Raw genomic sequence first — 25,346 nt, forward strand, 5'->3', positions numbered from 1 at the left:
CAGACTCCCACATCCCCTCCAGCCTCCTCCATCCCCTCCAGCCTCCTCCATCCCCTCCAGACTCCTACATCCCCTCCAGACTCCCACATCCCCTCCAGCCTCCTCCATCCCCTCCAGCCTCCTCCATCCCCTCCAGACTCCTACATCCCCTCCAGCCTCCCCCATCCCCTCCAGCCTCCCCCATCCCCTCCAGCCTCCCCCATCCCCTCCAGCCTCCTCCTTCCCCCCCATCCCCCCACATCCCCTCCAGCCTCCTCCATCCCCCTCAGCCTCCTCCATCCCCTCCAGACTCCTCCAACCCTTCCAGACTCCCCCATCCCCTCCAGACTCCTCCATCCCCTCCAGCCTCCCCCATCCCCTCCAGCCTCCTCCATCCCCTCCAGCCTCCCCCATCCCCTCCAGACATCCCCTTTCATACATTCAATAACATCTTCTTCGTTTCACCATATTATGATGCCAATAATTTCGCTGTACGGAGCTGTGTAAAGTGTAACATTCTCATTGCTACCATTTTGGGGAACTTACGACTTTTTGATTATTTTTCATTACAATTTTTATGTATGCTGAATGGACAAAAACTTGCGATTTTAAAACTCGATTAACTACTTTTTTTTAAACTATTTTTAGGTCCTCTTGTGCAGTGATGGCGGAGCTTTTAGAGACCAGGTGCCCCAACTACAACCTAAACCCGCTAATTTATTACAGTGTTCAGTTTAAGTAGTAGATTGAAAATTTTCATTAAAATCATTGTAGCTTCCCACCAGGGTCTCCTGAACAAATCTCCTCCCCCCTCCTGCAGTCTAAAGGAGACCAGGATTTGTTGTGTTAAAATAGTGCTGATCGCAGCACGTCTTGGTCTGGGTGCAGGGGTAGTGGACGATGACATAACCCGACACCTGGGACCGGAATCTAAGTGGTACCTCGTTTTCACCAAAGCCCGCTGCAAAGCAGGTTGGACTTGCTGCAGCGTGGTACCACCAGGACGTTCGACAGGTGCGACTTTGTCCGGGTTGAGCAAGATGGTAGTCGGGGACAAGCAGTAGGTCAGGACAGACAGCACAAGATCAGAGTCGGGTACGTAGCAATAGATCAAGGCAGGCAGCAGAGGACCGTAGTCAGGAATGGAATCGGGGTCACAACGGGAAATCACAATAACAGCACAGAGCATGGAACACAGCTTTTTCTAGGGCACAAGGCACGAAGATTCGGCAGGGGACACAGAAAGGTACTGGAATTTAAACAGAACGGGTGGCCTGTCAGCACCAATTATCGGCACGCTGGCCCTTTAAATCCCAAAAAGCCGGCATGCGCGCCCCTAGGGGGCGTAGGCGCACTCCTCACCACACCGACACAGTCAGTGCAGGAGCACTCGTGACAGTGCCCATTGAGAAGGAGCTGAGTGCTACCTCTGGCACATGTGCCATAGGGTATTTGAACCCTAGGGGGTCTGATTGCTCATTCAGTTTACTGGAATACAATGGTACTGCATAAAATTGGCAATACAGTGGATCTGTAATAGACCCTGCAACAGATCACAAGCCCCCAATGATTTAATGGTAGAGGGCAACTATCCCATCGAATATGGCAGCAAAACAGTTGTGGATAACCAAGCCCCTAGCAGTAAAATGAAAGATCCCATCTTCACTAATGCCCCATTCCATAGACAGGTAATGGAGCGGTAGGTTCAGCACCCTTCTTGTCCTGGTCCAGCGATGATGTCACCAGCCAGTCACTGATTGCTTAATTTTCATTCTGGTCTTTATGTTTTGTTACGACGGTTCAGCCCCAGACAGCCGCCATAAATAGTCACAGGGTGATGAATTCCTATGGACAATGCATGTAAATACACATAACTGGATAACAAATCCTTGCCCCAGTGGGGGCACCCTGGGGCATCAATGCAGCGGGTGCAGAGGGCCCAATACACCATGGACTCACCTGATACATCCACACACAATGGGCTTTCGTATGCAAATAGGTGCAATGGATATGTAAACGTGTCGCTCACAGCAGGCAGTCCCATGTAAAACACCTCTGAAATCCACTTGTTTATCATGGCGAAGACTAGAATGGAACAAGGTTTTCCTCAATTTACACATTTTGACTATTTTAAAAGTTCCACGCCTTTCTAGACTTTGTGTATTAGATCATCCTCAACATCTCTGCTTGCGCTCCGTGAATGCTGATCGCTTCATTTACATCTAAATCATCTGAAAACAAAAACATGAAGAAGTCCTGTTCACAAGGTATCAGTTTAGGAAGTATCATATGAACTATATAAAAAAATACAGAAGGTCACTGATTGTCTGGAGGAGACAGACTGGTCTGGATAACATAGAAGTCTGGAGGAGATGGGGGAGGCTGGAGAGGATGGGGAGTCTGGAGAGGATGGAGGAGTCTGGAGGGGATGGGGGAGTCTGGAGGGGATGGGGGAGTCTGGAGAGGATGGAGGAGTCTGGTGGAGATGGAGGAGTCTGGAGGGGATGGAGGAGGCTGGGGGGGGGGGGGGTGGAGGAGGCTGGGGGGGATGGAGGAGGCTGGAGGGGATGGGGGAGTCTGGAGGGGATGGGGGAGTCTGGAGAGGATGGAGGAGATGGGGGTGTCTGGAGAGGATGGAGGAGTCTGGGGGGGGGGGATGAGGGTGTCTGGATGAGTCTGGAGGGGATGGTGAAGGGTGGGGGGGATGGGGGTGTCTGGAGAGGATGGAGGAGATGGGGGTGTCTGGAGAGGATGGAGGAGTCTGGGGGGGATGAGGGTGTCTGGATGAGTCTGGAGGGGATGGAGGAGTCTGGGGGGATGGGGGTGTCTGGAAGGAATAGAGGGTATCTGGTGGAGACTAAGTTGTGTTAATGGGGGGAGATGTCTGAAATAGACAGTGGCGTCTGGAGGAGATGAAGGTATCCGGGGGGAATTGGGGAGTCTATGGGAATACAATGGGTGTCTACCAGAAGTTGGACAATTGGCTGACTGTGTGTATATATAATGAAATTGGGAGGAACTTAACCAATATATAATATAATCGTGTGGTTGCTTAGCAACTGAGAGTGTGACTAGTGGGTGACCACCCCGGACCCCATGCTCATGTGGTGAACTATTATAGACCCTCCTATCTAGTATTTTTGGGATTATATTATATACAAGCAGGAGGGGAATCAATGTATCTTTATTGTTCTTAACACAATGACGCAAGACAGGAGCTGCTTCCCCTGTAGTATGTTACATCACAAACATCCACCATAGAGATTCCCATGAAGGATTCCTTGTCTCATCTCCGTGAGCACCGATTCACATCGGAATCTTCATTGTTCTCGAAGCTTGCAGCGTGATTACGTCGCCATGTTTGCGACGCGCATCATCAATCCCTTTCATCCAATCACAACCGCCGTGCGTTCCAAGCCTCGGCACTGATTTCCTCACTACCAATAGCAAGTGAGAACGTCACGGCCCAGGAGGCGGGGCGTACTCGGCACTATATATACGCTCGCACCGAGTCGCTTTCGTTCTATCCCACATTGCCGGGCGCTTCCATCCTTTCGCGCCAGTCGCTGCCGTCACGTGAGTGGGGTTGGCCAATCACGACTCAGCTCCTCCTCCCCACCGACCGTTTAGCTGCGCAGTCGGGCCGCACATCGCCAGGTGAGTGTGAAATCACTGTTTTCGGTGTTTTCCAGCGGTAACTGACCGACACCTGAGGTAAATCCTCTGCTATATCCCTCTCCCGTGCCTCTGGCGGTTATTATAACCGGGTCTTATATAAAAAAAAAAAAATGTCCGCCGCCATTTTCTCTAGTGAGGCACCGGCGCCATTTTGTTTTCTTTCGCCGGTATTGTCTCTAGCTGCGGTTATATTGCGATTTTCTCTGTCCCCGGTCAGTCTGGGTCTATATGCTTTCACTATTGGCTGCTGTATAAGATGGAGGGGGGGTGGGGTGTGATGGAGTCGCACGGGGTTTCCTCCTCAGGCTGCAGGGGCCTTTGTCTTGGCGCAGTAGCTGGGGCTCCCCTCATGTGCTCCATGCATGTGGCCTGTTGTGCAATATGACCTCTTAAAGGGATATGCAGCATTTTAAAGGTGCTCTGTGGGGTTATGAATACTGGTCATGTGACCTTGTAATAGTGTTAACCCTTGATGTAGTGGTGCATAGTACTGCTGAAGACTGAGGTGTATCTGATACTAGTGGCAGGGCCTTGTGGTAATCACTTATAGCCACTTTGCTGTGGCTGGACCCCCAGTGATCAGGTCTGGAGAGGGGAGGAAATTTTGTATGGAGCCAGGACGATTCCTATACATTGGGCTGTGTACACACTAGGCCTGAGAACCCATAGCCTATAGAAAACATTGTCCCACCACAGCCGCTTCTCCTCAAAGGGTCCTGACCTTTGAGAGGTCCCACTGATTTACAGGATTAGTGTCCTGCCAGACAACCCCTTTAATTGCACTTATAAGCCTCTTTTTCTCCTATTGGAAGCCTGAAGTGTGTCCTCCAGGTGAAGCTATTCAGCCCTATAGGAAGGTGTCATGTCCTCCATATAATGCATATATGAGGATAGTTTGTGCAATGGAAGGTCTATAAAGCTAGCGGCCTGTACAGTGTTTGGAGAAAGAGAGCATTGGTGTGCACATTGTGGGAGGATGATGGGTCTGTAGTCCCCTTTTGGTTAACCCTCTGAGGGGGGGGGGGGGTGATGGATATTCTCTCCTTGGCCTGGGATGGTTGATAAGAGGCCAACAGATTCAATTCTGATTCTAGTCTCTCCTGTTGGGTGTATAAAGTGCTGTCATTAGAATATTGTCTGCCCTGCATGGGGTATATGAGGTGTAACATGTTGCTACATTGTAGGACACCTAAAGCCAATGTGTGACCTGGTCCCCATCTGTATTGCCATGTTGGTGGCATGGGCTGACCAGTAGACAAGCCATCCTTGTGTTTGTGTAGTGGGGGTTTGCATGGGTAGGTGTTCAGGACTGCACTGATGCATTGTAGCAGAAGGCACACAACTTCCCGGCCAGTGTCTGTGATCTAGATATGATAAAAACCTGCTGTGGCAGACGTGCTGTAGGTTATGTGATTGGAGGATTTGTGGATTTTATGCAATCTGCAGTGTGTTGTAATGGAGGAAGCTCCATGTGTCATGTGACCCTGCATGATCGCACCCTCGGGGTACTGTCGGGCTGCTGTGTAGGCGGCATGGCTTCACCTTCAGTGTCCTCCACACACCCGCGCCAGGTAATCCCCTTACATTGCAGGGTGTTATATTCTGGTTACATGTGCACTGGTGCAGACGTGGAGCCCTGCAGGTCACCGGTGTGATGTATAGAAGAGCAATGTGCATAAAGGACCCGCTCCTTCCTCCAGATACTGGAGGAACTGGATTCAGCCACATAATGATACATGGGATACAGAGTGATGGAGAGCGAAGCTTTGTGAGGTCTGATGGAAGGCTCTGCTGAACACAATCACTGCTGCAGCCTCTTACACTATGCTGCAGGATTCCCAAACCCCATTGTATGATCTCTGAGGTCCCTGAGCGGAGGTGTGACGCTGGTTCTGTGTGATGTGTTTCCATGTGCCTGGTTAGAGACTTTCTTTCTTCTCTGCAGATCTGCTCTCTACCTGAAAAGGATTATTACCTTCTGCATCCCCAACCACAGACTGCAGTCATGGTGAGTATATGTGCATGTAGAATACTCCTTATAGGGCTATGTTCATGTTATACATGGGGGGGGGGGGGGCTGCTTCTAATGTTGCTTATTATGCCCAGGGACTTCCATGGGTTTTACTTTCTCTTTCTATACTAAATTTTGTAGTACGATATAGCAGAGATGTTATGGCATTTATATATTCATGGGAAGGCTACAGTCACACCTTGTGTTCTTTATACCGGCGCAGCGCTGGTTTACATGAGTGAATTGTCCATTTTGTTAGTACTGAGTTATGTCCCTTTAAGTCATGTTAACCAGCCCCTGCACGCTCGGTGTATATGCCAGGAACGCATTCATGTGTACTGGCAGGGGGACCTTTTGTCTGATGGAACAGTATACATCATGTACTATAGGAAGCAGTATGACGGTCATGTTTTTCCCTCTATGCCTTGTATACGCTCAGCGGAGGCCATTTAATGAAAAGTACTGCATCCCTCCCTGGCCTCTGCAGTGCATTTGCTCTGCAGCCAGTCACTGTCTCCTGCAAGTGTTTACTTGTCCTCCTGCTTTCAGAGTTGATGGGAGGAACAGGAGTATGTATCCCACTGTGGTCTTACAGCAGGATAAGTCATAGCCCTCTGTTGGGAATAACTTGGTCTGATTGTAGCCTTGGAGGCTGCAGCCGTTGTGTTTGTATAGGCTTTTTGCAATATTTTAATGACCATAAATGTAAGGAGAGATGTAATTTTAAAACTGGCTTAAGTTGTGGTGTAACCCCACTCCTGACCCTTCCAGCGTCCCATGCGTATCTTTCTGAATGATGACCGCCATGTTATGGCAAAACACTCTATGGTGTACCCCACTCAAGAGGAGCTGGAGGCCGTCCAGAACATGGTGTCTCACACAGAAAGGGCACTGAAAGCCGTGTCTGACTGGATCGACCAGCAAGAGAAGGTTCATACCGGAGAAACTACCCAACCAGAAGCTGAAGTCCCAGTGGAAAACCCTGAGGAGAACAAGGAAGGGTAAATATCATCCATGTGTGTATTGTAGAGGGGTGTAGATGTGTAAAGTCGTTGTATAAACTTGATTTATTCATCTACAGTAACGAAACAAAATCTAGTGAGAACTCCACACGTACTCTCCGTGGTGTGATGAGGGTTGGACTTGTTGCCAAAGGACTTCTCTTGAAGGGGGACCTGGACCTGGAACTGGTTCTTCTGTGCAAGGACAAACCCACAATCTCTCTACTAAAGAAAGTTGCAGACAACCTCATCGTACAGTTTGCCGTAAGCCAGTCTTGCCTTTCTTGAATGTGACTTTTGTATCTCTGCCACCGGTTGGTAACGTGGCCTTCTGCTTTGTAGTCAGTATCTGAGGAGAAGTACGACGTGGTGCCCAACATCCGCGAAGCTTCAATCGTCATCAAGAACACAAAGGAGCCGCAGCTGACCCTAAATATCCGACTGACATCCACTCTGGTCCGTGAGGAGGTGGAGAAGTTGAATGCCGGAGGTACGGATGGTAAAGAAATGACTTTAACCATACTTTTACCCCTCCCCCCCCCCCCCCCCCCCACCAAGCCCAACCCCGTCCTCTCTGCAGTCCCTGTGATTTTTTTTTAGACCTCCACATAATCACTTGAAGTCTATATAACTGTATGAGCATTGGCTGAATAGTCTATATACTGTAATACTCCCCACTTGTTATGGGCCTTGTTGTCAAATGTGTTGTAAGCTAGTGGCGGCCTCTGCGGATATTACAGTTTCAGCCATACAGTGTGAACGTGGCCTGCTTTAATGTATCATGTGTAGGCCCGGTTGATGCTGTATTCAGTCGTAGTCAAGGATGTATTTCTAGTTTAATATTTTGCATGATTTTTCTAAGCGGGCCGTATGTGTTGCAGCAAGAAAACCCAAAGTCTTCTCTTTTATAGTAAAGGGATGTTAAAAAATCCACTGAGCCACTTGTGTTTTGGATAAAGTTAGACAGATCCACATCGTGTATGAAAACCTCCCCCAGTAAATGGACTAGCCTTATCTAAAACCACGGTCTTGCTGCAGCACAGGACGCTCCCGACATGTTGTGCTTTTGATGATATATATTGCTATATAGTTCTGACATCTGATCACATATCAAGACTTCTAGTTTGTCGATTTTTAGGGACGCTGGACCTTTGACCAACAGGACTCTCTCTGTCATGGGCTGTGGCCAGGGCAGTCGAGCTGGGTGGAAAGGTTTAGTGCAGTGTCAGCCATCAGTTTCTCTTTCCCTTTTTTCTTTCCTCTTTATTTTCTCACTCTTTCACTCTTGTTGCTCTAAAGCAGCATTCTGGCATTGAGACGGCATTTCTATAACAAATCATAAGCCTCGTTGTGTCCCGTGAAATTTAACATCCCAGCTCTTTGCTTATTACAATCTAGCCATGATGATCTCCTATGCAGACTGCTGCTTTATTGCATTAGGCATGTCAGTTTGATAGACTGAGTACTACCACAGATGCTGCAGGTTTTTATTTTATTTTAATTTATTTTGTTTTGTTATTGGGAAGTGTGAGACCCGGGGATGCCCGATCTCTCCTGTTAGTATAGGTTACTAGGGTGATATGTCAGCAGTAGTACAGAGTGAAGCCCCACTGCCCTCTGGAAGCTGCCTCATCCCCTGTCCACCTGACAGACAACCCCTTGGTCAAACCGTGCCTTGTCTTCTTATCCATGAATAGAAACGCTATCAATCAGCGATCCTCCGGACGTTCTGGACAGGCAGAAATGCCTTGCTGCATTGGCGTCACTCCGACACGCCAAGTGGTTCCAGGTTTGCATTTTATTATTTCTGTCTTTAAAAAGTAGTAAATGCCATTTATGTAATTTTTTTTTATTAATTGTAAAACAACTCACATGTTTCATTAGAAGATATTTGTAAGCAAACACCAGAGCAGTAGCTGTGCGGCTCCTGTCACCCCGCAGGGCTATACACCTGCACAGGGATAACATAACCCTGCTTAGATATTAGATGCTGCTTTGTTCTAAGAGTAATTTCTACCATAACTACACCGTAATTGCTAATGTAACATACATAAGGCTTATCCTTAAACATAGCTTACATTTACCCTTGACAAAGTAGCACTATGTCTTTAAATATAAATATTTTTTTTTCTTTTTTCTGGCTTGTGTTTGTGTAACATTGAGTACTAAACGGGATTTTCCTTGTCCCAGGCTAGGGCAAACGGGCTTAAATCCTGCGTAATTGTTATCCGTGTGCTGCGTGACCTGTGCACCCGTGTTCCAACCTGGGAGCCTTTAAGAGGATGGGTATGTATCATTAGTGTATCAGTACTAAATGTAATGATTTAATGAGCTGCCTCCAAGGCCAGGGGTTAGTTTTAAAGTTGTTGTAATTGATATTGGTAGTATGGTGAAGTTGTATAATTGTCCCAAATACTTCCTGTATCCTTCAGTTCTCTAGATTGTTGCTTGCTGTTGCTTGCTTGTTGCTTGCTGTCCCTTAAGGACACAGCATTTTTTCATTAATTTTTCGCTCACCTTCAAAAATTCATAACTTTACTTTCTGTTTACAGAGCTTTGTGAAGGCTCTTCTGCATAACAAATTTCACTTATCAGTGATGTGATTTTGTGATTTATTCAATGCCATGTACTGGGAAGCTAGAAAAATGTGTTGAAATTGGAGGAGGGTGGGGGGGACAATTTGCATCACTTTCTTGGGTGCTCTCCAACTGATACATCTACTTTATTCTTTGCTTCGGTAAAACCATGGAAAGACCAAATTTATATAGGCTTAATACTTTCAAACCTGAAACCAATGGATACAAATTTTTTTTTCACCATCTTCTGATGCTAATAACCATTTCATACTTCGGAGTTTGGAACTGTGTGAGGTGTTAATTATATATAATTGCACAAAGATGGTGCTACATCGGAAGTTAATACACACACACACAATCGGTGAAGCGAGGATTTTTATTTCAAATTATTTACATTATTTGTGTAATGAAGCGTTACAGCAAGTATATTGGAAAATTGTACACAAAGTGGACAACAGGTTAAACCTTTAAGGTTTTGTTTATGAGCTTTGAACCGGGGTAAGAAGTTCACAGCTGTCAATGGTATAGGTTATAATTGTCCCCTTGAGCCTTGGGCCAGGCTTGTATGGAGTAATATTCTGTCTAATAGACTTAATGGTGGCTGTATGCCTGGCTGGAAACGTACGGTGGCTGGGGACCAGGGTAAGGGGCCTCAGCCTTGGGTAACCTCTTCTAAGTTGGCACATGATGATTTAATTAACTTGTGGTTTAGTGTTAATACATAATCTTTATCCTTTCAGCCTCTAGAGTTGCTTTGCGAAAAGGCTATTGGAACCGCCAACCGACCCATGGCAGCAGGTGAAGCTTTCAGACGAGTCCTTGAGTGCCTTAGCTCTGGAATTTTAATGCCAGGTTAGTAGTTTTCCTCTGGTGACTGGATGCAAACATTTCTGTGGGGCTCTGTATGGCTTTATGATATAATGGGATATAATTGTGTACAGATGGACCCGGCTTGCATGATCCCTGTGAAAAAGACGCTACAGATGCTCTCGGACACCTAGAAAGACAACAGCGAGAGGATATTACCCACAGTGCTCAGGTACAAGACTTGTAGCTGTTTTTGACAACTATTTGTTTACTGATATGGGGCGTAGGGAGACTTCACTTCATAGCCTACTTTTCATCTTTCTCTACAGCATGCTCTTAGACTTGCAGCTTTTGGTCAGCTACACAAAGTTTTGGGAATGGACTCATTACCCTCAAAGTTGCCCAAAAAGTCAAAAACAGAGCCCGCCATTGATTATACAGGTATGTGAACAGTTGATTTTTAACATGCTATTCAAGCCAAAGACTGGAGAGACCCAAAAAAAGGGTCTTGATGGGTATTTTAATCCTTCCCAGTCTCTGGCTCCTTCCTCCTATTCCAGCCTTATGTCAGTCTCAGATACCTGCACAAGGTCTTGTATAATAACACTGTTTTCCTCTTCATCTACAGTCCAGATTCCTCCCAGCACAACCTATGTTATACCAGCCCTGAAACGACCCATGGAGGAGGACGGAGAAGACAAATCGCCAAGTAAGAAGAAAAAGAAGATTCAGAAGAAAGGTATTTGAGGGGTGTTAGGCAGGGTGCTGCTAGTTTCTCAAACTCAGACCTTTCGCTTCTAAGCACTCTGAGGTAGATGTCGCTTATCTCCACGTTGCCGTAAGAAGTTGAGCGGCTAGAACAAGGGTTCACGACCACTGCTTCTCTGGGGTTGTGTTGCCATATTTCTTCTAGGTAGATTAGATTAGTTACTTTGCAGTCAGTTGTCTGCAGATGTGGGCTCAAGGCTCTGCCTTGTAAGAAGCTGAGGTAAACATGTGTTTCTGTACAGACGAGAAGAGTGAACCCCCTCAAGCAATGAACGCCCTGATGAAATTAAATCAGCTGAAGCCTGGCCTCCAGTACAAGCTGATCTCTCAGACAGGACCTGTCCATGCTCCAGTCTTTACTATGTCTGTGGAGGTGGATGAGAAGACCTTTGAGGCTTCAGGACCCTCCAAGAAGACGGCCAAGCTTCATGTTGCAGTTAAGGTATGTACATGGCGTGTATGATGCCTCGTGTCTTGTCAGGTATTACATCTGCTGGAGAGAACCAATTGACCAAAATTTTTTTTTCTCACTTAGGTTTTGCAGGACATGGGGCTGCCTACTGGCCTGGAAGAAAAGGAGGAAGGTTCTGATGAGACCGAGCAGAAGGCGGCAATCCAGACCCAAGCCCAGAATGACTCGGCACAGGGGGATAACACCTCCCCTGCAGATCAGGCTGAGGTTAGCTTCTTGTCTGCTGTGTTCATGCCTGGCTTATAACACTGCTCTTGTAGATGCGGAGTGTAAATTTATTATTTTTTTTCAGGCTGCAAAACAACAAGGACCTATCCTGACCAAGCACGGAAAGAATCCAGTGATGGAACTCAACGAAAAGAGACGAGGCCTGAAGTATGAGCTTTTATCTGAGACTGGTGGAAGCCACGATAAGAGATTTGTCATGGAGGTAACTATTCCATAACAGTATTATAAAACGCTCCTTACTGCAGGTTAATGGTAGCCTTGCTTCAGTCTCTGGCTGAGCATGTACAAGGATGCAATAGGGCAGATATGGTTTCCACTTTTACCTCCAGATTCTTAATGTGTACCTTGTCTGCACCCAAAGGGGTGAGGTGTCATGAAGCTGTAAAGAGACCACTGTGTCCAGGACATGGGGATGTACAGCAGTAACTAGCTTTGTATGGGTTTTGTCAGATTAGTCAGGTTAACTTTTGGATGTGCTTTTGACTTTTTCGATGTGTTGTACTAAAGTGTCTCCTCCTCCCCAGGTTGAAGTAGATGATGTGAAATTCCAAGGCTCTGGCTCCAACAAAAAGGTTGCTAAGGCCTATGCTGCTCTGGCCGCTTTAGACAAACTTTTCCCTGATTATGACCAGTTTTCCGAAGCTCCCAAGAAGAAGCGGCCACCTATGATGCCCAGAGGTGGCCCCAGAGGAGGAAAGGTAACTCTTAGCACTTCTAGTTGTTGTTCTAGATGTTGCCTCTGTAGGGCTTCCCACTAATCAGATCATTATCCGCAGCATAACCAGGGCTTTGGGATGATGTACAGTGAAGTTCCCCCACCCCAAGGCATGCGAGGCCGTGGTAGAGGAGGGATGAATCGCGGCAGAGGAAGAGGACGTGGCTTTGGTGGCAATCACGGTTACATGAATTCAGGTAATGCATGGTCCCTGGTGTTAAGAAGGAACAATGGAGTGCAAGCTCTTGTGAGAGAAGCCTCCTGTTCCATCTGGCAGTGTTCTTGCTCTGTAATGTCTTATTTTGTTTGTAGCTGCATCCTGTGGTGCTGTGGAACAATATAAATTTGTGTAAGACGACTGTTGTCCTCATACTTTGTAGGTTTCTTTACTTAACGTAATCCTCTCTTGTAGGTGGATATGGAGGCTACGGAGGAAACTACAACTACCAGACTTCTGCGACAGCTGGATACAGTAAGTGTTGCCTCAATTAGCCAAAAACTTACTGTGATAAGACATGGGAATTGTGGCCCAATGGGCCTTGGTATCCAACCTGTCAACAGATGCAAGGACTGCAAGACATGGTCTTATTACTAATGTACAAACTTTGCTGTATTTTATTTTTTTTCCTCCCATTTAGCGCTCAAAGGTTTTTAAAATTTTCCTCCCCATTAAGACAGGAGTATAATACACATCTGTGATGCTGAAGCGCAGGAATCCTTCTGGAAAGGCCACTTGGAACCAAAGCCATTACTTGTCCAGAAAGTAGACACGTTACTGCACTTTATTACATCCGTTTATGGATACGTTTGGCTACGTTTTACTTTAAAAACGTCAGTTCCCCTTTGTGTATCCACAGCGGCCCTTGGTGCTGCCAAAATATATGCAAATGTGAACTGGTTTCATTGTGAACTGGCTAAAATAAGCTGCTTTTAGGGCAAGTTCACAACGCAGCATATTTTTTGCGGTCTGAACAGGTTGCAGAAACCTAATCTGGCCTGAATCAAATGCAACCGATTTGCTGTGTGTGAATTTACCTGTTGGGCATACAGAGGCTTGCAGATCAGTGATGGTTTGTGGTTGTACACTGTGTGGCAGCATAGTGCAAATACAACCTCATAAACCCTGACATAAGGGCTTCTGCCACTGTATGCAGGCTAAAAGTTCCCCCTAAGGAGCAGCTTGTGTTGGTTGGCTTTCAAAATTTCCCTTGCATCCTCATACTGCAGGAGCGGTCATATTTTCCTTCCGGGTCACGATGTATGTGGTCAAATTTCACCAGAAACTATGGGTTAGGGCTACATTGCGGCTCTTGGTCACACAGATGGCAAGTATTGTCACTCCGATGACGGTGAATGTAATTTGTAGACAGGACACCATCATAACGGCCATGTGCTGTGTGACCGCTGGCTGCAATGTAGCCCTCCCCTTATCCTTGCTGGTTCCTGGTGTCTGTAGACTGCATCCTTTGTCGTGCTGGTTCAGCCCATGCCATGACCGCTTCTCCTGTGTGCGGGTGCAGGGCGCGCTTCCCCCGAGCACAAGTTCGGTAATAATGTGCGTTAATTCTGTCAAACTTTTTTTTACATTTCTCTGCTTTGGGTAAACCGTGTGAGAAATCTTCTCACGCTCCCACAACGACAAAGCACTTCCTCCCGTCCCCTGGCGCCTCGCGGACTCTTCTTTTTCTCGTGGGGAGACAGGAGCAGAGAAATCTAAAAGAATAAATATATTTTCAGTACGTTTATAATCTCTGGCCGATCTACAGAGGATTCTAATTTTATTTCTCTCTGCTGTCTCCCCCTTTTTGTAGGTGACTTTTTCACAGACTGCTACGGTTATCATGATTTTGCATCTGCTTAGACCATCTGTAGCGTATTGCACCCACAACCCTCTCAAAAAACCCACAAACCAGCTCTTTTCTCCTGACTGTGTTGAGCTCCACAAGATGAAAGCTCTGCTGTTCCCTTTTTTTTACTTTTCACACGTGAAATTTTTTTCTTTGGTTGGGGACTGTTCACATGAAGCTTTACAGACGGTAGCCTGCAACATTGTAAAAAAAATATTGTGCAAGTTTGAGCCTTTACTTGAGAACTTTTTCTCACAATTGGAACTTGTTTTAATCAAGTCAGCGGTTGAAGTGTCACTTGGCCAGTCATTTCTCTGTACCTTCATGATCCGATGTCTGCCCTGGAATCATGGAGACCCCTTCCTTACACCCTGGGCAGATTCATTTGTTTTTTTTACTTTGTGGTTTTTATTGTCCAAAGTTTGCAAATTTTATTTTGCGTGTTCATAATGTTTTAATAAATCTTGTATAAACTACTGTGGAAATGTACACTCGTCATTGTGATACAGAGGTACGCGAGCAGTCTCATCCAGCTCTGGGTTATGAACCAAATCTTATCGGAGTCTTATCCATAGTGCCAGTCTAGATCCATCCTCTTGGGTTCTTTACTGGGGAATCTGTAGTTGTAGCCATATAGAACTACAACCAGTGTGTAGGGTATTGTCCATGAAGAGATGTTATATCTTTTGTGTGTATGTTAGTAGCAGCAGGACTGTGCAATGAGGATTGTAGCTTCTCCAAGTGTACTAGATGACAGTTTTCACTCTGCTGTGAAGTGTCCCAGGTCACCTGCAGAGGTTGCACATCGTTTTATATGTAAGCAATGGCACACTAGGTAAATGGTCATAAAAAATTTTTGTGCAGTTTAGGCAAAACTGATCAGAACTGTGCTCAGTAATGGGCTGACACCAGAGCCCAAATAATGTATAGGAAAATAAATTGAAATACTGGCACCTGTATAGAGATGCTTGTGATAATAAAATGATTACGTGAGAAAGTGTGCAGTACATAGAAATGTTTCTAGATCTAATGTATAAACTAGCATGCATAAATATCAATGTTTTATAACAAGTGCATATGTCATGGTGGTAGACGCTTGCATTCCCAATGCAGTTTAGTAAAAATTGTAGATTTCCGTCGTCTATTTTTAAGAGACTTATGATTTAAAGTCTACATTTTTACTCTGAGTCAATTGCATTGGGAATGCAAGCGTCTACTACTGACGTATGCACTTCTTATAAGATTATTTTAGAAGAGAACTTAATTGATATTTATGCATGCTATTTTACTCTACATTGGATCTAGAAACATTTGTATGTACTAACTAATGTCAGAAATATCACAAGCATTTGTTACTGGTGCCAGTATTTCAGTTTATACTCCTCCTCCTTTATACACTGAGTCCTGCTGTTAGCAACTTGAACCAAGATGTCATTGCACAATTTCAGGGCTTATGGCATCAGCTGTGTATTGTCCACACTAATGGCCATTATTGCCTCCACTGAAACTGCTCCTCTCATCCTCATTGCTCCTGCAGGAAGTAGAGGTAGCCATGTATCCTTTGTATGGAATTTCAAATGGATCATCATAGAAGTGTGCAGCCTCCTCTGACTGCTCACAACTCCCCCTGGTGGTCAGACTTATCACTGTTCCCCAGTGATTCTCATAATGGACATAAAATGTGAGGCTTTTAGATGTGGAAAACTTTGAAATTGATGCTCTCTATCCTCCGGTATTTTTCTGCATGATCCTCATGGTCTTGTAGAAATCCTCAGAACAAAGGAGTAAATCTCCTGCCAGACTGCTTTTGTATTTTGGAAACGAGGAGGGTTTGATCTGTAGCTGATGAAATTAGAACATTTAACCTCAGAGATCCAAGACAAATGGGGCGATCTGAAAGAATGGGCACCTCTTCCTCGTTAGTAGTTTTTGATCTGTATTGCACCCATTAGAGATGACGTGTGTGTGTGTAGATCTGTAGCTTGAGACATCGTGCTGCACATCTCTAGTACCTGACCCTATAGAGGTGCCATCTTTGCTGGTTCGGTGCCCACTATAAATACAGGCGCTATGCACTGTCTGTAAGTATGCTTTTATTCATCTGTACGCTAACTCATAATCTGAGATTCCTGTATTGTACACCCTGGTTACACATAATGGGACATCTAATAACTGAATGTTGTCTTTTGTAGGCCAATTCTACAGCAACGGGGGCGGCTCTGGTAATGCCGGTGGTGGCGCCGGATCCGGGGGCTACAGCTCCTATTACCAAGGAGGGGAAAGTTACTCTGCACCTACTCCCCCTAAGCCCTTTGTGAACAAGAAGCCTCCTGCACAGCAGCAGCAGCAACAACCACCACCACAGCAACAACAACCCCCACAGCAGCAGACAGCCCCGGCACAGCAGCATACAGGTGCTCCTCCCAAGCAGTCCTATAACCAGGGCTACCAGGCACAGTCACAGCAGGGCTACAACCAGAACCAGTATGGAAGCTATGGACCACCACAGAAGCAGAAGGGAGGCTACAACCAGGCATCTCAGGGAGCTGGCAGCGGCTCTTATACCTCCTACTCCAACTCTTACAGCGGAGGAGCAGCCTCAGGTAAGTGAGCGTACAGGTGCTCTAAATAATGCCAGGGTCTGCAAAGGCTTATATACAGCAACGGCTTGTTTTATCAGGACTAAAGTTTGCCTTGTTTCTTCCCCAGGTTATACCGGTGGAGAAGGAGCTGGGGGACGAGGGGGAAATTCCTACACGGCTCAAAATACTGGTGGCTACAACGCAGGAACCAACTATGGTGGTGCCAACAATACCTCATACCAAGGTAAGGGCTGCTGAGATCTTGTACCTTCCCCCAACCATGGCATATGACCTGGCCAAAGTTGTCAGACAATCACAATTTTGTAGTAAATAATGTCCAATCATTGTGGTTCGTTGCACAGTACAAGGCTCTGATGGATGGCAGTAATCGAAACCTGCCGGACGCCAGGTTATGTAATGTTGTGGCTTCTTGCTGATGTCTTTTCTCTTGTATAGGATACACACAGCCCAGCTACAATCAAGGTCAGGGGCAGGGGCAGAACTACAGCGCTCCCGGTAATTACCAGCAACCACAAGGAGGCACCGGAAACTACGGCAGGAATGCGGATCACAGCATGAACTACCAGTACAGATAGACCCCTGCCCCCACACCCTCCATTTCTCTAATCCACCGCCCCCCCTCCTCCCCTAATTCTGTGAAGTGACTTAACAAGCTTTATGTATTTTAATGCGTTAGTGTTTTTCAACTTCATGTTGCATATTTTGTTTTTTCGTTCATGTTTTATAAGTGAAGATTTTATTTTAAGACAGTGGGATGTGTCAAAAAGGGTTTTTGGTATGTCTCGTTTCATTCAGGCGTTATCTGGAGTGAGCCGAAACATGGTTAAAAATAAAAAAAAAATTTAAATTAATTTCATGGCTTCAATTTTTGTATTCCCCTTGGTTGCTGTGACAAGTGGGAGCCTGTAGCTGTCATTGGGCATTATGTATTAGCCTGAGGCACTTTTTTTTATACTGCAGTCATTCACAAAGCACACGTATCAGTGATGCAGAATTTGCATAGCTTCCATAGAATGTGAACTCTAAAGCCACGCCCCTTTTCAGAGAAGAGTCAGAGCAGGCGGAAAAAGTCGAGGTTAAGGGGGTGCTCCATGAATACCCACCTCACAATAAAAAATTGCATTGCAAAGCTCAATGAATGAAGTGGTTTGAAGACCTTGCACTGGTTTGAAGCAAACTTATCCAGGGAGTCTATTTTGCACTGAGAAACTGCACCATGTTATGTCACGGTGTGTAAAATCTGCTCTATGGCTGCCTAACAAATGTCAAACTAGGTAAATGCCTCTCATGAACTGTCAGGTCAGTATGCACAAGCTTTGTGCGATTGCTGCTTTCATAGGGGATCAATGGGGTCAGCATAAGCCAGAGGATGCTAACTGCACGTCATTGATGCTCTGTCAGTGTGACCATCTCTACAAAACATTCTAGCAGATGCTGCTCTGGAATGAGATTTGTTGAGACTTTGCTGAAAATCTGAGAACCCTGCAAATCTCCCTGAAGTTTTGTATCTCAGAGCATAACACATCAGACTCTTTAAGACTCGGTATGTTAAATGTTCAAATCCCTGACCCTATGTGATGCTTGTATGGACGGGTCACTAGGAGATCCCACTTTTACACACTTGCACCACTTGTCTCTAAACCTTCAAAGCTATTGTATATTTTAGGAATGAATTGTACATGTGATAATGGAAATATTTGAATCCCTTCCTGACATATTGCATTGTGCAGTCCGATAACGTCCAGCTTCTGGCACTCACAAGCCGAGCAGGTGCCAGCTGTATATTACAGCAGGCATCCGGGGCAGAGGAGTGGCATAAAAGCCACAGGAAAGACTTTCACTTGTACATGCACCCTCTGCATCTGTAGCTGAACCTGGGAAAGGGGTTTTATATATGCTGTACATATTTATAACCTATTTTGTTAAAGGTTACTATAATTGGAAAATTTAGGGATTCACCCCACCCCCCACCTTTGTAGTTGTTCTCTACAGCTTTGCCGTAACTGCGTGTGATGTCACCAAAGTGGACTCTGTGGACGTTACACATGCTTTTAGATCGGCGGCATACAAGCCACTGGCCGGGGCTGTGTCCATACAATCCAGGAGTGTCCTGTGGACCCCATTCGGACTTGTACCCCAAGGAAACTTGAATTTAAACTTTAAAGCGGTCATCATATTACCGAGCACACTGACATTAGGATACAAGTACTATCAAGTTTTTGGTAGAGCACAATCACAAAAATCAGGTTTTTAGTACGAATACATTTTTTTTTGTATTTTTTTTTAGATTTGTTTTTAATTGACACAAATGTTTAAGTACATCACATAGTAATACATGGCATCGAATATAAGATGCATACAACAAAAGCCTCCACCTGGAGTCCTCCCGCTACTATATAGGAGTCTGCACTCCTGACGAAGGAGGCAGCAATACCTTGGAAAGGTGTCGGAGATTTGTCCATTGCGGCATCACCGGACTTTTGCTTGGATTGCTCCAGGAGTTGTTGTAATTTAATTCATTGTCAATGTGTAAATTCGATGAAAAATGCAATAAATTAGCCCCTCCCCCCCCTCCAAAAAATAAGTTTACTTTTTTGTTTTTAATAGTTATGATGTGATTTGGGTGGGATCACTTTCTGGATGGCAAAGCATAAAATTTAGAATTTTGAAAATGAATTTAATTTTTTAAATTTACATTTCAGTTTTGTTTTTTGTTTTTTTTTCATACATGCAAAGCAAATCTCAACTGCATAAGTTAAACCTTTCCAAAGCTTTAACCAGTTGTGTAAAATTCTAAAAAAAAACCCAAAAAACTGCAACATACACGGTCATGTCCTATGGCGCCACCTATCAGGATTTTCCCCCTCTTGTAATTATTTCTGACTTGTCTGTAGTTACTTCAGTGGTGGATTGCAGGTGTTAGTCCCTCACACACCACGGTCATGGTTGTAAGGGGCTTCTCCCTAGAGATCAAACCCCCTATGCTACTTACTGGGAGATCAGGCCCTCTACGGGACAGCCCCGAGGTCTGCTGAGTGCCCCCAATTAGTCCTACAATCAGATCCCTTCTGGGTCTGACGGTAAACTGCCAGACATTTTACACTGCACTGCATTACTTCAGTGTCTTGGACTTGAACCAGCCAAAAAAAAGAGCATCCCTGGTTCAAGTCCAAGTTTATATAAAGTTAAGTGAAAAAATAAGTTCAAAACATCTTTTAAATAAATAAAACAAACCTTAAAACACATTCCCATACAAAAACTTAATAAAGTATTCAAAAAAACACAAAATACAACCCCCCCCCCCCCATATTTGGTATCACCACCTCTGTAACAATCAGGATCATTATTGGACCCTCATGGTGGAGAAAATAAAATCCCAAAACACTTTCAGAAAAAAAATTTTTTTTAATAAATATCCTTAATAAATGGTCTTAAAAAGTGATCAAAAAAATGTTGTGCACCCCGAAATAAAAAACTCTTCTGGCTAAAAATAAGCCCTTGACCAGATTTTTCAGCCAAAAATTAAAAAAACAACATATGCCTCTGAAAAGATGGTAATGCTTAAGTTAACAAGATTTTCTCTAAATTTTTATTCAGTAAAATTGGGGAAAAATAAAAATCCTTTTCAATGATATATTGCCGTAAATAACATAATACAATATTATTTTTATGGTATGTTGAAAGGCCCAAAATAAAAAGCAGAAAAAAATGATCAAAAATTGATGATTTCTTGATGGTTTTCTCCAACAAGAAAGAGTTAAAAAAAAAAAAAAAAAACTTTATGGAGCTTTTTGTCATTTAATCCATTGTAAATTTATTTTTTTTTGCCAAAACTGAATGTATTGTCCACAAAAATTCCTTTTGTTTATAAAACACCTAAAGGGTTAACAAACTTAACTTTGAGGGGTGTATTTTCCATAATATGGAAATGTTTTTTTGTTTTTTTTTTTCAATTGAAAGTTGAGTAGGTCCTTCTAAAATACAGGTTTTGGCAATTTTCCAAAAAATTTTAAAAATTGCACCCCAATTCTATGCCTCATAGCATTCCAGAAAATATAAGTGGATGCTTCCAGCACAAAGCAGACATTTGGGAAATGTAAGTTACTTATTAGTTGGGTGCTATGACTTATCTGCTTGAAAAGTAGAAAATGTAGAATTTTGAAAATGGAGAATATTTGGAAATCTTTGCCAAATTTCTTTTCTAAACACCAAAGATATCATCCGAATTTTTAAACTGATTTGAAGTACAATGTGGCACAAGAAAACAGTCTCAAAATATCCTGGATACGTCAAAGCGTTCCAAAGTTCTAACCTCTTATGGTGAGTCAGGGCAGATTTGAGAAATGGGGTCAAAATGAGAAAGGTCAAAATGAGTCCAGAAGGAGTTAAACCCTAAAAATTCCAATCACCCCCCTTTCCCTAGAATTGATATAAATATAAATAAACAGTAAAAACCATAAACACATTAGTTATTGCCGTGTCCGAAAATGCCCGATCTATCAAAATATAATAACGTTTTTTCACTGTGTTTAACCCCGTAATGGAAAATAGCGTCTGAATTCGAAAATGGCATTTTTTTGCCAATTTGAAAAAAATTAAAAAGTGATCAAAAGGTCGCACAGTCGCAAAAATTATAGCAATGAAAACGCCATCCAAATTCGCAAAAAATGACACCACCCACAGCTCTGTACACCAAAGTATAAAAAAGTTATTAGCGCCAAAAGACGGCAAAATCCCCCCCAAAATTTTTGTACAGGAGGTTTTAATTTTTGTAAATGTATAAAAAAACATTATAAAACCCATACAAATGTGGTATCCACGTGATCGTACCGACCCAAAGAATAAAGTAGACATGTCATTTGGGGCGCTCAGTGAAAGCCGTAAAATCCAAGCCCACAAGAAAACATCGCAAATGTGTGTTTTCACCATTTTCATTGCATTTGGAATTTTTTTTCCCGCTTCCCAGTACACGCCATGGAATATTCAATACCATCACTACGAAGTGCAATTTGTTACGCAGAAAATAAGCCGTCACACAGCTCTTTATGTGGAAAAATAAAAATAGATTTTTGAAGGTGGGGAGTGAAAAATGGAAGTGAAAAAACTAAAAAAGGCCAAGTCGTTAAGGGGTTAAAGGACACCTGTCAGGCCGATTTTGGACCGGTGGTTTAGTGTCGCAAATCGCCCTTTAGGTAGGTAGTCCCTTCTTGGTCTGGTTTCTCAGCGCATGTGCCATGCGTACGGCACTTGCACTATGAAGCCATGGTGGACTCCTCCAGGTGTACGGCTACATTGAATGCTGTGCAGCCATGGGGAGCAAAAGAGATGGGTCTGATGCGCCTCATGTCACCCATCTCTAGGTAAGTGAAAAAGGTCTTTTTTTAGAGACACAAAGGGACTTGCTAAAAGGGCAATTTGGGACACTAAACCAATGGTCCCTGACAGGTCCTCTTTAAATACCATATTTTTCAGACTATAAGGTGCACCTGATTATAAGGCGCACCACCAATAAATGCCTGCTAAAACGTCTAGGTTCATATATAAGGGGCACCTGATTATAAGGATGAATGACCAGCAGGTGGCAGACCTGTGCACAGCTCAGGGCAGCTGTTGTCTGTAAGTACGATTCATATATATGGCGCACTGGACGAGAAGGCGCACCTTTGATTTCTGAGAGAATCGCCTGGAAAATACGGCATCTTTCAAAGCTTGGTTCAAGATAGGGATGTCTGAATTGAAACTCCCCCTTCAGCTTCAGAAAGTGAGTCATCTTATGCCAAAAGAGACTCTTCTCAACTCGTTTGCATATGACTTTGAAGGAGATTCTTCATACCCTACGTGTGGGTGTGCTGCTAGTTTACTGGTATAAAAGTTGTTGACTAGTTCCCTTTAAGAGTAATTGGGTAAGTAATTGGCTTAGTGATAGAAAACAGAGGGTGGTCATTAATGGCACATTCTCAGATTGGGTTGATGTTACCAGTGGAGTGCCACAGGGGTCAGTATTGGGGCCACTTCTTTTTAATATTTTTATTAATGACCTTGTAGTGGGTTTACACAGTCAAGTTTCAATATTTGCAGATGATACTAAGCTGTGTAAAGTAATAAATACTGAGGTTGATAGTTTAGCATTACAGAGGGATTTGTGGAAGCTTGAGGGATGGGCAGAGAAATGGTTGATGAGGTTTAATGTAGATAAATGTAAAGTTATGCACTTGGGCCATGGAAACAAAAAGTATAATTATGTTCTAAACGGTCAATTACTTAGTAAAACTGGAGCTGAAAAGGACTTGGCGGTATTGGTGGATGGTAAACTTAATTTTAGTGACCAGAGCCAGGCGGCTGCCGCTAAAGCAAATAAAGTTATGGGATGTGTCAAGAGAGGAATAGATTCTCATGATAAAGACATAGTTTTGCCCTTATACAAATCCCTGGTCAGACCACACATGGAATATTGTGTACAGTTTTGGGCACCAGTGTATAAAAAGGATATAGTAGAGCTGGAACGGGTGCAGAGGAGAGCAACCAGGATTATTAGGGGAATGGGGGGATTAGAATACACTGATAGATTAAAAAATTTGGGATTATTCAGTTTAGAAAAAAGACGACTGAGGGGAGACCTCATTACAATGTACAAATACCTGAACGGACAGTACAAGGATCTCTCCAAAAATCTTATGTCTTATGTTAATACTTTACAAACCTTATGCGGAATCACTATACAATTGCACATCAAGTTCCTGTGGGTCTGTAGAGTCTTCGTACAGGGCCGGTGCATTCAGTTCTTCAGTTTACAGGACCATAGGGCCTCCATGACCCTCGGAACAGGGTCAGTGCATGGGGCCCCTTCATGTATAAGAGCATAGGGACGCCATTCGCCTTTATAGAGGATCCATTCTTGAGGCCTAAGTTAGCTCTTACTGCAAGTCTCCATCGCTTCCAAGAAATCTGGCCAAATAGTCAATAGTTCCTCCGGAGTGAATCGGTGGACCGTGACGATCTTTGTGAACTTACATCTGTCGTAAGGAATCTTTTCCCCGATAAATTTATTTGAGGATTCGAAGATGGTGACTCCTAACTTTTGCAAACACATTCCTACAAAAACATCTTCAAAAGGGAACATCTGTAAGCCTTCTGCTGCCCAGTATATCTTCTCTGCCAGGTCTCCGGAGAAAACATATCCTGTCCCAGAGCAGTAGAGTGGATAGAACTTCTTGGAGTAGGTCTTCATGGACATGTACCATTTACTGCCTTTGTCTCTGTGTGGCAAAGCATTATACAAAATAAACCCTGTAAAAAAGTTTTTCTTGGGTGGACCTTCAGGCTGTAAGATGTTCTTCACCAGAAACCAAGGGTTGAAGAACATATCTGTGTCAATTTTTACAACGTACCTGACGCCTGGACACCAACGAGCCACCCATTCCATCCCCATAAGAGTCTTGACGGTCAGATTGTAGTAAGAGTCGATAAAGTCCTGCATTACGATATCATGGAACTGGCTACTCTCGTTTATTACCTTCTCTTCGTCTATTGTTGTCCTTCCCAAGAGGAAAAGCCTGATGATGTGGACATTGTTGAGCAAAGACTCGTTGGCCCACGTGTTCCTCAAGACATTTCTGATGTGGAACTCTTGAGGGTCTGAAGGGATGAGCAACAGCAAAAATGGTGTCTGGGCTCGGCATTTCTCCTCTTCTTCTATGAGGTATGGATACAAGGGGGTTATATTTCTTTGAAGAACCTGGAAGAAGATCTCTTTGTGTTGAGTCCACCAGAACCGTGTATATCCAAGAAAGCAAATCGCAAATATAACACACAGGGATAATATCTTTTTCAAGTTGATCCTAGAATCCATGAGGATGGAAGACCTAGGTGCTTCCTGTGAAGAACAAAGGACAGACTGGTTAGCTTGGCTTTCTTTCCGATAAACAATGTATAATATGAATGGTGAACCCTTAAACGTAGCCCAATACCTTCATGGGTTGAGGGTAAGGGTTCAGCATTCCGGAAACTAGGAGAACCATATCTGTATAGGTGTGGTATACCGGGCATTGGTGTGATGAGTGGTACTTCAACTAAGGATGTATGTCCATGTTGCATCACGTCTTCTCCTTACACAGTTGTCCTCTCTTTTGACCACACATTACAAAATGGTAGCCTTTTCTCATCCTCCTCAATATATCAACTAACTATAAGAAGGGGCTTGGCTCTAGGCAGCTGTAGCTCCTGGGTCCTGAAGGCTACTCCAACACAATAGAAGACATAGGAATTATATGACCCGTGACACATGGAGGGGCCCAGGAGCTTCGAGTCACACCTCTGACTGAGTTTACGCACTCATTGTTTAGATTTGTAATTTGTTGACTATCAATCAAATCAGAAAAGAGGAGTCTCTCCAATGTCTAACACATCAACAACAACAAACTTTACTACAGGAAACACACTTGATTTCATGAGAACAGAAAAATCATATGAGGGCGAAAGCCAACGTAGATCTGGAAGGAAGTGAAACAAGATGGTCGAAGTGGCACCTCATGTTTTTCAAACCAAAGCCATTTCAAAATTCTGGATTTTTCACAATCTTAGATGAAATCATTGGTAATCTAGTAACTATAGGGATAAAGAACAAAATTGCTAAACTCACTATGGAAAACAAGCATGACCAAC

The 25,346-nt window shown here is 44.1% G+C and overlaps 2 protein-coding genes across 5 annotated transcripts in view; one reads left to right on the forward strand and one right to left on the reverse strand.

The window, feature by feature from the left end:
- The first annotated feature begins 3,499 nt into the window (after window positions 1-3,499).
- On the forward strand, window positions 3,500-17,536 carry ILF3 (interleukin enhancer binding factor 3). 4 transcript variants are annotated; one of them, XM_072149519.1, is made up of 20 exons: window positions 3,500-3,636; window positions 5,603-5,665; window positions 6,440-6,669; window positions 6,750-6,933; window positions 7,012-7,168; window positions 8,367-8,458; window positions 8,860-8,955; window positions 9,986-10,097; window positions 10,187-10,284; window positions 10,382-10,493; window positions 10,681-10,791; window positions 11,063-11,262; window positions 11,356-11,499; window positions 11,585-11,722; window positions 12,045-12,218; window positions 12,297-12,432; window positions 12,648-12,707; window positions 16,275-16,685; window positions 16,792-16,908; window positions 17,121-17,536. In XM_072149519.1, the coding sequence occupies exons 2-20, from the start codon at window positions 5,663-5,665 to the stop codon at window positions 17,258-17,260; spliced, it is 2,715 nt and encodes a 904-aa protein (XP_072005620.1). In that variant the 5' UTR covers window positions 3,500-3,636; window positions 5,603-5,662; the 3' UTR covers window positions 17,261-17,536. The 4 variants fall into 4 exon arrangements, with proteins under 4 accessions (XP_072005620.1, XP_072005621.1, XP_072005622.1 ...); XM_072149520.1 differs by having other exon boundaries at window positions 7,012-7,159; XM_072149521.1 differs by lacking the exons at window positions 16,275-16,685; window positions 16,792-16,908; window positions 17,121-17,536 and adding an exon at window positions 14,047-14,558.
- A 5,612-nt stretch (window positions 17,537-23,148) lies between these two features.
- LOC140125759 (beta-1,3-galactosyltransferase 2-like) overlaps window positions 23,149-25,346 on the reverse strand; it is a 28,622-nt gene continuing 26,424 nt past the window's right edge. The window contains exon 3 of the mRNA XM_072144628.1: window positions 23,149-24,558. Within this exon, the coding sequence (XP_072000729.1) occupies window positions 23,593-24,534 (942 nt within the window). The 5' untranslated portion in view covers window positions 24,535-24,558 and the 3' untranslated portion in view covers window positions 23,149-23,592. The remainder of the gene's footprint in view (window positions 24,559-25,346) is intronic.

Source organism: Engystomops pustulosus, chromosome 4 (genome assembly GCF_040894005.1).
Source record: "Engystomops pustulosus chromosome 4, aEngPut4.maternal, whole genome shotgun sequence".
Lineage (NCBI taxonomy): Eukaryota > Metazoa > Chordata > Amphibia > Anura > Leptodactylidae > Engystomops > Engystomops pustulosus.